This window comes from Podarcis pityusensis (assembly GCF_964106645.2).
Source record: "Podarcis pityusensis genome assembly, chromosome: 2".
In the NCBI taxonomy this organism is placed as follows: domain Eukaryota; kingdom Metazoa; phylum Chordata; class Lepidosauria; order Squamata; family Lacertidae; genus Podarcis; species Podarcis pityusensis.
In genome coordinates, this window is record NC_138029.1 from 64,547,103 (window position 1) to 64,562,056 (window position 14,954).

Genomic DNA, 14,954 nt, shown 5'->3' on the forward strand with positions numbered 1-14,954 from the left:
GGAGCTGGCATTAAGGAGAAACTAATTAGAGTGTATGCACTTTCTTATTTAACTGCTGCTCATTTTCCTATAAAAAGCAAAGGGTTAGAAATACAGGCAGGGTGCAGCATCTAAAGCTTTTGTTCCCCCAAAGATATACACTTTTATTTTTTGCCACTTTAGACAGAAAAAAATAAATTCTTTTTCGCTATTAATAAGCATGCTGTCCTTCTTCACTACACTTCACATTTTTAGGTGTACACCTAAGATGTTTTGAATGAATACCTACAAATCTAAAGTGTCAATGTGACTAAAATATTTGGAAAACTGATGTCCAGAGCATAAACATTACTGTTTTATTTAGCTGGACTTGGTGGTAGTGGTGGATTGAAGGGAGGTGTCCCTCTATTTGGTTCTCTTGGCTGAGCTGGTCTCCTGCCAGTCCCTGCACTGCTGAGTGACCTTTGCCTTTAGTCCCCACTGAATGGGCAGTTTGGCAGGAGATTAGAAGTTTGTTAGAATTCCTGCTCCGTGATTACAGTCATGGGATTTTTGTCTGTCACACGACGGTGTATGTTTTGACTCCACAAAGTGGGAAGTGATGGAGACAAGATGTTTGTGTTACTGTGTTCCGTGAAGTGGGACTATTGTCCTTTGTCCTTTCTCTTTGCTGTCTGATGCTAGAGGGAGAGGGAGCCATGTTGCAGTGCTCCGTGTGTGTTTATATGTAAATAAAGTAGATTAGCCAAAATGTTGTGTTGCTGAGGTCTGTTACGCAAGCTGCGCAGACTCTGTGGATCCCTAAGTGTGCCGATGTCTGTTGGCATCGGTCACTGTGATGCTCACGATGAAGAAAGCTTTTGAACGAACGATCGACCAGGAGGGAGAGAACATGCCAGTCGGGCATGTGTCTCTGCCAGGGTCCTACTCGAGTGTAGGACGAGCTCCTGACACTTTCCCTGCCAGCAGAATCCAGTGGAAAGCCCTGGGGAAGAGGTGGAGCTGAACCAACCCAGGAGCCACTGGACCTCACACTCTGGAGCTGGGGCAGGGATCAGCTCCGATCATCCAGCTTGCCACCTCCCACTACGATGTGTGGCCAAGCTGTGAAGGTGACTCTGCTGTTTCTCAAAGCCACAAGGGTGAAGAATGCAGCCCTACATACTGTAAATAAACAAGCCTTTGGGTGGGTTTAGGAGTTAGAAGGCGGGCTTGACCCTCAAAATGTATTCATGAAGCAATATTCAACACATTTTCAAGTATCTGTGTACAGTGGTACCTCAGGTTACATATGCTTCAGGTTACAGACTCCGCTAACCCAGAAATATTACCTCGGGTTAAGAACTTTGCTTCAGGATGAGAACAGAAATCATGCAGCAGCAGCAGCACAGCAGCAGCAGGAGGCCCCATTAGCTAAAGTGGTGCTTCAGGTTAAGAACAGTTTCATGTTAAGCACTGACCTCCAGAACGAATTAAGTTCTTAACCCAAGGTACCACTGTACAACCATGAGTTAAAGACATTTTTGAAAGGCCGAGAGTCCTCAAATCCCTCATCTATCGATGCTGCTAACACTGCATTGGTATAATGTAACATCTGTGCCCTCTGCCTAAAATCACCAAGCGGGAAATGACTAGAGCGCTAGGTCTCTTAGAAACGCTGGGGCAATCCTTCCAATTAGGCTGTTGCCCTAGTTAATCGGTAACCTGAGTGGCTTCATTACTAAACTCCTGAAAAGCCCAGCACCAAAGTGTTTATGTTGATCAATCAGTTTGGATTACAAATGGACTGACGCCTGACTGTGGCTCTGAAGTGTCCTCCACGCTCACTGCAGAATTGGATTCAGGTAGTCCTGTGTCTGTGTGCTCTACATAATTCAAAGGCCTCTCAAAAGCAGTGTTTTCCAGTCACAGAAAAAGAGTCTAGTAGTGTTTTGCTGATTTATAAGAAACTTAGAATCCTTCCTTGCTAAGCTTTCCCTGCCCACTTCCCAAATCCTAGAATTAAAAAGGTAAAGGTAAAGGGACCCCTTGCCAACAAAGGTCCGTATGAGAGTCCCATGGACTGCAAGAAGATCAAACGTATCCATTCTTAAGGAAATCAGCCCTGAGTGCTCACTGGAAGGACAGATCCTGAAGCTGAGGCTCCAATACTTTGGCCACCTCATGAGAAGAGAAGACTCCCCGGAAAAGACCCTGATGTTGGGAAAGATTGATGGAACAAGGAGAAGGGGACAACAGAGGATGAGATGGTTGGACAGTGTTCTCGAAGCTACAAACATGAGTCTGACCAAACTGCGGGAAGCAGTGGAAGACAGGAGTGCCTGGCGTGCTCTGGTCCATGGGGTCATGAAGAGTCGGACACGACTAAACGACTAAACAACAACAAAAGGGACCCCTGACCATTAGCTGACAGTAAATCTTAAATTTGATCTGGGAGGTGGAAAGGGATAAATCAGGTGAGCAGGACTTGCTTAAACCAGGATGAGTAAATTATGGAGTCCATCCTTTCCCTGGCTGAATTAAGGTCGTTGACGTAAGGTACCCAAGAGATAACTGTGGTACAAACTCTTGGTTGTCATAGCTTCCTCTATGGAATTACAGGTGCTGCCATTTTGTAAAGGTGGTGGGTATTCTTTAAAATAATGTTTATTCTTTGAATTCTTGTTTGGTTTTTCTTACTTTGAGTGGGATTGAAAAGGAAATGCTGCCTGCGTAGCAGATAAATGTCACAAATAAATACATTCTGTTTCGGTGCTTCTGAGCATATTTGGAAATTCTGTGATTCTGTTGCATTTCAAAAGAACAAAATCGCCACATCGATATGTCACCTTTCCTCCAAGGAGACATCCATGTCCCCCCAAGTTTTATCCTACAATAATCCTGTGACACAAGTTATACTGAGAGACTGTGGCTGACTCAGGTCACCCAGTAAGCTTTATGTCTCACTGGAGATTTGAACCCAGGGCTCCCAGGTCCTCACTCAGCACTGTATTAGGTAAAGGTGAAGGGACCCCTGACCATTAGGTCCAGTCGTGACCGACTCTGGGGTTGCGGCGCTCATCTCGCTTTATTGGCCGAGGGAGCCAGTGTACAGCTTCCGGGTCATGTGGCCAGCATGACTAAGCCGTTTCTGGCGAACTAGAGCAGCACACAGAAACACCGTTTACCTTCCCGCTGGAGTGGTACCTATTTATCTACTTGCACTTTGACGTGCTTTCAAACTGTTATTACAGTGGTGCAAATGGGCCCTGAAAGTACTTCTGTGTGTGCTGAATTGTCCTTTAGAATCTGCTCAGGCCTTAGAAAATGGTACATATTCTCCCATTGTGTGATGGGGAATGAGTGACTACACTTCATGGAAAAGCAACTGACCTGCATATGATAGCAGATTTTGCCATGGTGTTTGTGTCTCAGAGAGAGCTACCTACATAATTTCTAAACCACGGGGGCAAAGCCTCTGGGTTTCTTGACTCCTGGTATGGAGTTTGCTACCTACATGGCTGAGCTCACATGTAGAGAATTGGGAACGTAACATTTCTGCCTGCAGTTATGGAATGCCTGGCTTCTGCTTTTCGTCAAGCAAAGAGAAAGAACATCTAGTCATGTCAGAACAGAAGCAGAAATATTAACACTGCACAGTTGGCCAAGCATAAAAAAACCCCCCAATTTCTCTTGGCAAAGGTGGAGCTGAGGACAAAGTCCTGGTCCAACCTTATTAGAACTTAAGGATTTAAAAGAATGCGAACCAAGTTACTGGGCATGTCTGTGTACGTTGTGGGAGGGGGGTCCCAACTAAATGAGGTTTAAGTGGTTTGCCTAAAATTTGCTGCTTTAGCAACAATTTGCATTCCTTTTCCTTTGAACTCCTAGGGACTGAGAGTGTGAAAACATAATTCTCCCCACCCATCCAGATCCTGTAAACTCCTACAAATTGCAGCATTTGGTTTAGGGTCCAGATTTTTCAGGATCCAGCTTGTGTGTTTGAAGAGGATGACCAACATGGTTTCAAAAAGAGAATTGCTCCTGACTCAAGTTACTCACCACCTGACACGTTGAACCTATGCAATTTCATAAGCTGTGGTCGACATCTTTCAACATCTTCAGAGAAGCCTAGACCAATGCAGATATCAGGGGCTAGTATCTTATTGCTTTTGGTTTGCAAGAAGCAGGTGTCCATAGCAAACACTTATAATATAAATGCATATATGAAGTTAGTGGCTAACTGCTGCAAATTGTCTTCTGCTACACATTGTATTACATACTGGGGATTGTGGGGCGGTGGCAATATTAAACCAGCTTTTCACTTTGCTGAATATGTGTGCAACTGGGATGTTACTTCTCTCTTAACCAGGGGTAGGCAACCTAAGGCCCGTGGGCCAGATGCAGTCCAATTGCCTGCTCAATCTGGCCCGCGGATGGTCCGGGAATCAGCGTGTTCTTACATGAGTAGAATGTGTCCTTTTATTTAAAATGCATCTCTGGGTTATTCATGGGACATAGGAATTCGTTCATTCCCCCCCCCCAAATATAGTCTGGCCCACCACATGGTCTGAGGGATGGTGGACTGGCCCATGGCTGAAAAAGGTTGCTGACTCTTGCTCTTAACCGTAACTGATTTAACTTTGAAGCTGTCAAGCCTGCATGTAGGTTGACTGTAAACAGTGCAGACTGGTACTGAAAGAACTTAACTGTGTGGAAGCAGTCCCCCCCTGGGGGGGGGGGCATTTCAGAACATCTACTTGTCCATACACAGAAGCAGAAAGGGAGATAATCTGAGTCAGGAGTGGGCTTTTCTACATGTACCTTTTGGGTTCGTTTTCCATCATTCCTAATTCCAAGAGTCAAATCCAGGAATGTAAGACTTGATAATAAAAGGCAGCAGATTATGTTTTGGAACAGCCTGAGCATGCAGAGGCTTGCTGCAGGAGGAAAGGTTAGAAATCCAAGTTCTCCAGTTATTACAAAAGCATTCGATCCAGTATCATCCACTATTCTTCTCGCTGAATGCATCCGTTTCTTTAGAGATCTTCTCTTCTAAGCATTAACTGCCGTTTGCCAGTATCGCATAACAGGAGTCTCAGTCAGCAATGCAGGGCCTGCTTTTAATGCCCTTTATTCTCTCTCTCTTTCTCTGTTTGTGTAAACATATCCTTTGCATTATGAGCAAACTTCATGTCCAAGTGTGGAGCCTTATGTAGCTAAACTGGCATTATCTTGTGCGCAAGAAGGATGCGTCTGTTGACAACAGGCTTTAGAGATCCCCGAGATTTGTAGAAGATGATTAATTCTTCAATTAATTAAAATAATAGAAAGAAACCCTCTAAGAAAGAGGGAGCCCAAATGGCTCAATGTGGGTGGCAGCTGCGTCCACACATTTTATTGCAGAATCAATGGAGATTGCGCACTTGGTTTTTTCTACAAAGTCCACCTACCATATAGATCTACTTTGCATTCCTTTGTCCCTAAAAAGTGGTTCTTGAGAAAAGGGTTTCATTCCAAAAATAAAAGCTCATTGGAGATTTAATTTTGTATCATCTTGTGTCCATCTGAATACCGATGCAAGCGGTCCCAGCTGCCCAGTGATGTTGTGGGTATGCATATCACAGTCACCAATTCCTTCTTTGTACACCTGGGGGTGTGCAGAGAAGAAAAGGTGTTGTTAACCTAATCGTGGGGATGGCATCAAGGAACCACACTCACCCTTGCGGACAGCAGCATCTAGAATTAATCCAGATTGAAAGCAGCATATTAAGGCAGAGCATCAATGATTCTGCATTGAGAAAAACTACATATTTGTGCTTCAAATGGGTTAGTGTAGACACAAGTTGAGCATGCTCAGTAGCCATGGAATGCTGACAGGGGTTGTGGTGGTAAAAGAACAACAACAGGGAGAGGGGAAAGGGAATGGAATATCTTGGAAAACGTACTGCAACACATCTCTATTTTCTTTCACTCTCTCCCTCCATCTTTCCCTCTCTTAAAAAGGAAAAGAATAAACCAAGGGTAGAGCAATGGGTGTGACCTACCAAATCAGGAATGAAACCTAGCTTAAAGATGAATGATATAACAAGCTACTCTTCACAATTAGCCCTGACAAGGCCTGCGGCGGGAAAATGAGCAATATGTGGTTGGAGAAAAAGACAAGACTAGCCAGTTTATGGCTAATCCATAATGTGTAGATTAATAGATCTTGGTTAAAGTGATGCCTGATGCAAAGAAGAATTCGGAGCAATTTCACCAACCAAATGACAGCATAATACACAAAAAGCTGAGCTACCCTTTGAATCAGGAAGCGCCCAAAGAAAAAAATGTGACCTTGAAAGGAAGCTGCTGCACTGGCTGGTCCTGGTTGTCATTCCAGTCAAGCATGTGTTCCAGAAGGGAGAGTTCAAGAAAATAAGGTGAAGGGGCTTGCGCTCGCACTTGTACAAAGAGATGCATTGCGGCTTAATGAGATTGCCTGGAGAGTTCTCTAAGTAACTCAACATTGTGGAAGACAGCTTGGGGTTAGTTGATGGTGAAAGAAAGGCATTCTGTACATGCCCAGAAACCTAAAACAGCCATTTTATTATTATCTAAGAATCACACAGATTTGACAGCAGAAGCTCTTTCGTAAAGAGTTGAAGTGTTACTAACATTTTATAAGGTTTACCAAAAGAAACATTATAACTGTGTAGCAGACCTATTTAATTAACACCGCATTTTTACACCAAATCTTTTGTTTTCAATATCTTTAAGCAGGAGGACCCTGGTATTATTCCTGGATACGTTAGTTTGAGGCCCGCAAACTACCATAGACTGTGATCCAAAGACGTGTGGATACTTTCTTGCTACTTTGTACAGCTCAAAATCCAACCTGTTGCTGCATTTCAGAAGCAGCTGGCCTTCTTGGCTGCTTGAGCTGCAGCAAGAAAAGCTTCAAATAAAATTCCAGCTGAATGCCTGGTTCCCGAGCACATGTGCAAATGGCTTCTTTGGACTGTAAAAGCTCCCCAGTGAGAAAGCACTTGGCAAAAGCTCAGCTGGGCCATCAGCTCAGGTAGGGATATAAATCCATTGCCAGCGGCAGGTAGTTTGAAGTGTCACAAAGGAGCTGCAAACTGCTGCCGTGTGGCGCATTCCCTGCGCAGGATTTCAGCCAATTCTGGCTCATCTCCCAAAAATCTATCCAACTTCCTTAGCTGACATTGCCCTTTGCACGTGCATCTCATTCACCTATGCCTTCCACACTTTAACAAATCCCTCACATATGTAACTAGGGTCATCATTCCTCTCTTCTAGCACCTTAACTATCTAGAACAGAACTAAAGAGAGAACAACAAAAACATAATACTGAAACTTTGACATTTCATGTGGCTGGGTGGAAGCCAATGTCTTGTCAGAGCTCAAGAATTAAAAGAAATAATGCATTCATACAAATCTATGGTGTGTTCACACTTGGAATAATAATAATGATGATAATGATAATATAATAATTATTACAGTTAATAATAATAATAATAATAATAATATCATCATCATCATCATCATCATCATCGTCATCATCATCATCATCATCATCAAATATTTTAAACTTCCCTAAACAGGGCTAAGTAGGGAGTCAAGAGATAAAAGGAACAACTGGCAAGTTTGGCCTTGGAGTTCAAAATGAAGCAGGGCAAAGGCTAATTGAGTTCTGCCAAGAGAACAAGCTGGTGATCGCAAACACTCTTTTCCAACAACACAAGAGACGACTCTACACATGGACATCACCAGATGGGCAGCATCGAAATCAGATTGATTATATTCTCTGCAGCCAAAGATGGAGAAGCTCTATACAGTCAGCAAAAACAAGACCTGGAACTGACTGTGGCTCAGATCATCATAGCAAATTTTATAGCAAAATTCAAGCTTAAACTGAAGAAAGTAGGAAAAACTACTGGACTAGTAAGATACAATCTAAATCAAATCCCTTATGAATATACACTGGAAGTGAGGAACAGGTTTAAGGATTTAGATTTGGTGGACAGAGTGCCTAAAGAACTATGGATGGAGGCTCGTAACATTATACAGTAGGCAACAACTGATGGGCATTTGATCTTATCCACAGGACAATCTTTGTGTAGGAGGTTCTGGGGTGTGCCATCACTGCATGAAACCTTCTGGCTACGTAAAAATATTGACTTTTATTCTGTTATATGCCATGCTTCTCAGGACTGCTCATTTTACAGTTAATGGAAACGGTTGTTGAATTAATTAATTCATATGGATTTAACAGATTTTTTGTATCCTTGCTCTGGTTTGGATATGATTTTGATCTTTACCTGTTTCATTTTTTGATATATTATTCTTGGCCACATTTATTGATCATTCTGATATGTTGTGGTCTACTTTTACTTCCCTTGGGAAGGAGAAGCAGGTTGTAAGCAATAGATGAAAAGAAATCAAAAGACAAAGCAGTTTAGAAGCAGTCAATGAAATGAAACTGAAAAGATACCAGGCATGCCAGCTACTGGCACTAGTCGTGGCAAAGGTTGTGCCAGAGTCTGCATGCTCCTATTTAAATGCTGTAAATCACAAACTACAAAGCCAGTTTTGCCGCCTGAAGACAACATGGTGCATCAACAATTCTCTCCTATTGTCAGCCACAAACTCAAAACTAGGGAACTATTCCAGTACACTTCACCCATATCCCTAATATACACATACAGCAGCCCAAGTGGGAACTCATCGCCTCCACATCGTGCAGTGAATGAAGCCAATGTCTCTAGCATTGCGTCACTTACAGCAGGAGTGCTTTGTTTAAAGACTGGCCCAACACCAGACCCAGAAGACTACTTTTCAGAGGCAGTTTACATTAAACACTGGTAGGATTTGAACAATCTGGATGGATCTGTTCCCTAAGCTAGAGATGACACAGACATAATGGAGGCGAAAGGCTGAGTTGATACCTCCTCTGCTAACACTGACAAAACAAGGGAAGTGATAGACACAGCTCAGATTTATAGAAATGGTAAAGCAAGGGGAATTTAGCTAGTGTTGATAGCAGTTTGCATTGAATACGAATGCTGAAGCCTGAGCTTCTAAAAGGCCATTTCTTGTCAGTGTGACTGCTCTTGATGCACAAACTGACTCCCAGTTCCCACAATAACAACAGTGGTTTTTGGTTGTTGTTTTTTAATTCAAGAAAGTAACTGAACACCCTGGGACTCACTTTATTTTTATTTTTTGTGATTGTCAGCTGTTTTAATCTGTGTTTAGCACTGTGTTTCAGTTGTTGTGACCCATCCTAGGACCTTAGGGATAATAAATTACAACAACATCAGCAACATCTGGAAAGCCACAGGCTTCCCTTGCATGGTGTGAATGAATTCTCAATATCCTAAGACCTATAGTCAGACAATAGTAGCCTATTCATGTTTTAAACTCATTGCGCTGAAAAAGCAATGATCAATATTTTTTATGTTTTCTCATTCATCTATCTTCCACCTGCTCCAAGCGAGGAAGCCAAGCAAGAAACATTTGTTCCCTCTAGACATCTGAACATTTTATTTGTTTGTGGTGACCAGCAGTGGGGGGGGGGGGGTGTCTTTGACAGAATTGTAAGTATTTTCTAATAAGCAGGTACCATACTGAGATTGGGTCTTTGTAAATGGTGGGCATTACCAGACTTTACTCCTTGTAAAACAAACCTCATACACATTAGGAAGGATTAAAAAACAAACACAGAATCTGCATGTGTTTATTCCTTACCTGTGACAGGATTAATGGCGAAGAATCTATTATGGTTTTCATTTATGATGTGGAAGGTCAGCTTCCCTTGGGAGCCAGAATCTGGGTCAGTAGCTTCAACCTGAAGGATGGAGGTGTTGGCTGGGGAATTTTCCATGACAGAGGCATAAAAGATTGGTCTCGACATCTGAGGCGGATTGTCATTTACGTCAGTGACTTCAATGTAAATGTCAACTACAGAAGACAGAGGGACTGATCCTCTATCAACAGCTAGCACCGTCAACCAATAATGACTGTTGGATTCTCTGTCTAGTGGACCTGTGGTAAAGATTGTACCTAAGAGAAATAAAAAAAGGGGGGATATATGGATTCCACAATTAGAAATATATATATATGTATATAAGAATCCCTTTCAAAAATTAAAGTAAGTGGATTTCTTACTCCGAAGCCCTTTAAAGACAAAGTAGCCCACGCTTCCTCAACCTTGGCTCTCCAGATGTTTTGAGACTACATTTCCCATCATCCCTGACCACTGGTCCTGCTAGCTAGCGATCATGGGAGTTGTAGGCCAAAAACATCTGGAGGGCAAGGTTGAGGAAGTCTTATAAACACAGATAATACTAGCATTTTTTTAAAAAAAAAATGCTGGCAAATGAAAATTTCAGGCCAAACAACCCATGCCATTTAAGCCATTCTTTCTATCTTGTCTAGTGTCCTATTATTATTATTATTACCTGTGTCCTTTTCAATATCAAAGACAGCCAAGCCTGTTCCCTCTCTGATGAAATACTGGATTTCTCCATCTTTCCCTTTATCGCCGTCTAGCGCTATCACTGTCATCACCGATGTCCCCTCTGGTCTGTTTTCCTTCACCGACCCTTCATACACGAAAGAGGCAAAGCGAGGCGGGTGCAAGTTTTCATTGATGTCCAGAACATCAATCTCAATATGGCAGAGGGAAGAAAGAGACAGGGGCGTCCCAGCATCGCTGATTCTCACAGTTAGATTGTAAGAGTCCCTCTTCTCATAGTCCAGCTCTTTTTCCAAGATCAGGGCCCCTGTAAACTCATTCAGGTGAAACATATCCTCATCATCTCTGAACAGGCTATATTTCAGCTCTCCTCCAGATGCAATATCTGGATCAAAGGCTTCTAGGAACAGCAATGTTGTCCCAAGGGGCAGGTCCTCAGGAACTTTCACCTTATTCAAGGCTGGGATGCAGCGTGGAGAATTGTCGTTTACATCTTCCAAAGAAATAACCAGATCAGCCACTGCAAAGAGCTGCTGGCCTATTAGTGGCTGGTCTCTGGCTTCAACTTTTAATATGTAATGAGGACACGATTCTCTGTCAAGGGGAACAGTCACTGCTACTTCACCAGTGATGCTATTGATGTCAAATTTATCAGAAGGTGCCAGAAAGGAATATTTCACTCTCCCATTGTCATTTGTATCCGCATCATCGGCTTTCACCACGGTGATGGTTGTGCCTATTTCTACATCCTCTGGTATAGTAACCAAGTATGTATGTTGTGAAAATTTAGGAGCGTTATCATTTGTATCCAGAATGTTTACCGCTAGCAACTTCCAGGAAGACTTCTGAGGAATGCCAAGGTCATACACTGTAATGTTAAGTACGTAGAAACTTGTTCTTTCATGGTCCAAAGGAGAGGAGACCAGAAGGAGACCCATTTCTGTGTCAATGTAAAAGCGACCATCCTCATTCCCAGAAGATATTACATAGACCATCTTTCCATTAAAGCCGGTATCACCGTCTACAGCTCTCAGCTGTGCAATGGTTGAGTTGACTGGGATTGTCTCCATTATATCAATAGATCTTGGGAAGGCATCATCGAACTGTGGCACATGATGGTTTATAAGATGCTCATTCAAGGAGGAGTCTTCATCTGGTTTTTGCTCTGGAGACTGGGATTCAATAGAGTGGATCATGCTCTTAGTTAGTTCCTTAAGGACCCCAGTATCCTCACACTGAAAGTCTACATGGGTATCCTGGTAGACCACAGTGATATTTACATAGGTTGGGAAAGCAGAGTTTTCTCCATCTGTGGCCGTGATTTTTAAAGAGTAGGACGTCGCTAGTTTATCATGGAGATCTCTTAGAGGAGCTCGAAGAGAAATCACCCCAGACACAGGATCCAGTTCAAAAAGCTGCCTCTCATTGCCAGACATGATTTCATATTTGATGGGCTGAAGCTCGTCATTATCAATGGCTGACACTGTGATCACAGAGTGGCCAACAGGTAAGTCCCATGGAATACTTGCATTGCAGTTAATCTTCTCAAATGCTGGGGCATTATCATTCATGTTATTCATTCTGAGGGAAACGAAAACCTCAGTCTGAAGGCGAAAAGGAGACCCCGAGTCTGATGCCCAGACACGCAAATGGTACAACCTCTGCATTAGCTCATAATCCATTAACTTGGAGATGGAGATGACACCCGAAAATGTGTCAATGGCAAATGGAACAGCTCTCTGGTTGGCTATGGTATATGTGATGAAACCGTTCTCCCCAGAGTCACTATCTGTAGCCTTCACAGACAGGATGCTGGTGCCCAGAGGCAGATTTTCATCAAAGCTGCCATGGTACGATGGTTGGTTGAAGCTTGGAGCATGGTTGTTGCAATCAATAATACCAACCAAGACAGTGGCAAAGACCTCACTGTAACTTGTTGTAACTTTGAGTTCAAAGTGGGACTGTTCCTGGAAATCTATTAGTTTGTCTGTAGTTATCAGGCCAGTCTGAGGGTTGATTTTAAAGCTTGTGCTACCAGAACTGGGTTTCAGAATGTATTTTAGATTTGGGAGAACTGGACTAATCTGAACCATTGCAACATGACTGCCAGGAGGTGCAAATTCACTGAGCTGGACATGATACAGATCTTTTTCAAATCTCGCAGAGGCGTATTTGGAAGGTGGTATTTGAATAACTACAATCTGAGAAAGAAGAGGTGGCTTGTTTTTGTCTTTAGCCCGTAGGCTGAGATTAAAACCATGTGGGTTATCGTTCCAATTGATCTCTCTGGCTGACACTATCATGAACTCATTACTTCCCATATAGGATCTAATGGATTTGAAGTGCCTCCTTGGATCTCCAGCCACAATGTCAACTGAATCTACCCCAGCTCCTGATCCATCTACTTCCACACTCAACGTAGCATAAAGGAGATCCTCAGGAGAATCGGATGGCCTCACCATCACTGAAGTTATAATGGGGGGTTTCTTGATAGATGGCTCCACCTGGATTGTAAGACTGGCCACGTTTCCAAAGCCACTTCCTTCAGAGATCTTCTTCATTCTGTCCACAGCCAGAACCTTTAACTGATGCTTCCCCCTGTGGGTGGAGTTCAGTTTCACAGCAGTCATAATTACCCCACTGGTGGGGTGAATGGAAAATAGTGGTGACCTTGTACTAAATGCATAATAGAACTCTGCATTCTGACCAACATCAGCATCTGTGGCACTGACTGCACCAATGGAAGTTTTCAGGGGTGTATCTTCTTGGATGGTGACTTTATAAGAGGGTGGTGAGAACAGAGGCTTCAGGTCATTTCTGTCAAGGATGTGGATCAGAACTTTGGCCCAAGCCTCATAGGCAAATGTTTTCTCCAAGGCTTGGATTATTAACACGTACTTGTCTTTGAACTCCCTGTTCGGCCGCTCGGTATTACCACTTTTAGTCCTGATCCTCAAAAAGCAGAAATCTCCCACAATATGCTCCTCGGTTTTAAACAGGCCACTCGTGTCCCCAGAAGCAATCTTGTATCTGATGTCCCATGCTGGGTCTGTGATGTAAATGCCCATTTTGACATAGCTCTCCACATAGGTTTTGGGAGGGGAATTTTCATAGACTGTCGTGTTATAAAGGGGATAAGTAAAGTGCAACAGGGAAGCATTGCCTTTTTCTGAATTCCCTTCACAAGCCAGAAAAGATGTCAGGCACAGTGCAACAGTCACGGCGAGCCTCCTTGTTCTGATTTCCATTGCAGGCCCTAAAGGAAGGAAAACAAGAACAGTGAGGAGGTGGAATTGCTAAAGGGAAAACAAGGTACAGAAAAAAATAATACAGAGCTTAAGCTAAATGCAGTGGTGACCAGCAGGCTGTGGTTGGGCTGTGCTGTTTAGCTGTCTTCCTGCCATTTGCTGAGAGGGAGACAGGCAAGGCAGCAGGGAGGTCAGTGTGGTGTGGCTGCAGTGGCGGAAGCATCAGATTGGCTTTCCCCCTGCACCGCACCAACCACCTTACTGCCTCACCCATCTCCCTCACATTTCACTTCTCCTATACCTTGGTCACATTTCTGTCTCTCCTGTGTCAGAACCTAGCTTTTTAAAATTATTATTTAATCATTTTTTTGATATAAACAACAACTGCAAAAGACATATACAACAAAAACCATAATAACAATAATAACACAATTTGACAATTCAGATTTGAATACACTGATATACCTATGACTACACCTTTTAAAACAATATTTTCCCACCTCTCTCTCTCCTCCCCCTACTTCCCACCACTATCCGCCTTATCACTTAAATATTTGTTCCAGATTTCTTCATATTTATCCATTCTTATTTTGCGTTGACATGCAATTCGTTCGTATGTAGCTAATCTGTCCATATTATCAATCCATGTGCTCAATGGAATCTTTTTGGGGCTCTTCCAATTCATCAAAATAAGTTTTTTTGCTTCTAATATAGCACGGTACATCCATTTTTTGGACCCCTTGAAATCTCCAATGTTTCCAAAATATAATTTAGAATTAAATTCAATTCCCCTAAATAACAAATTTTTTTATTACTCTTGCTATAAATATCCTCATCTTGCACCAAAATGATCTTATCATCAGGCAGTTAATCATCATATGTACTAAGTTCACATTTTTACTCCCACATCTCCAGCAGTTGTCTGCACTTGGTGTCAGAACCTAGCTGCCCTCTTTCCCTCCTTAATACATGACATGCTTTACGGCTGGTCTCTTCAGTTACACATCATTTTGTTAGTGTTATTACGGATATCACAGAGAAAAGGGCTTAAGGCTAATCATAATACTGAAAATATTTTTGCAAAAAGACAGGTGAATGCTTTTTAAAATTTGCATTCAGGGATGAAAAGAGAGAATATTTACATACATTTTGGGTTAATTATAGGTGCCTATATTTACCCTGGATATCCCGGGAGATCTCTATCGGGTGCTGTTCCTTCCTGTTTTAAATTAAAAATCAATGATCAAGTACCTGCCAGATGTTTG

The 14,954-nt window shown here is 42.6% G+C and overlaps 1 protein-coding gene across 2 annotated transcripts in view; it reads right to left on the reverse strand.

Annotated features, from left to right (window-relative positions):
- The window catches only part of FAT2 (FAT atypical cadherin 2), a 102,623-nt gene that overhangs the window by 56,993 nt on the left and 30,676 nt on the right, over positions 1-14,954 (reverse strand). For both annotated transcript variants that reach the window (XM_080987611.1, XM_080987610.1), the window contains exons 2-3: positions 10,425-13,697; positions 9,712-10,026 (exon numbers count right to left, since the gene is read on the reverse strand). In XM_080987611.1, the coding sequence (XP_080843737.1) occupies positions 9,712-10,026; positions 10,425-13,689 (3,580 nt within the window). In that variant the 5' untranslated portion in view covers positions 13,690-13,697. The remainder of the gene's footprint in view (positions 1-9,711; positions 10,027-10,424; positions 13,698-14,954) is intronic.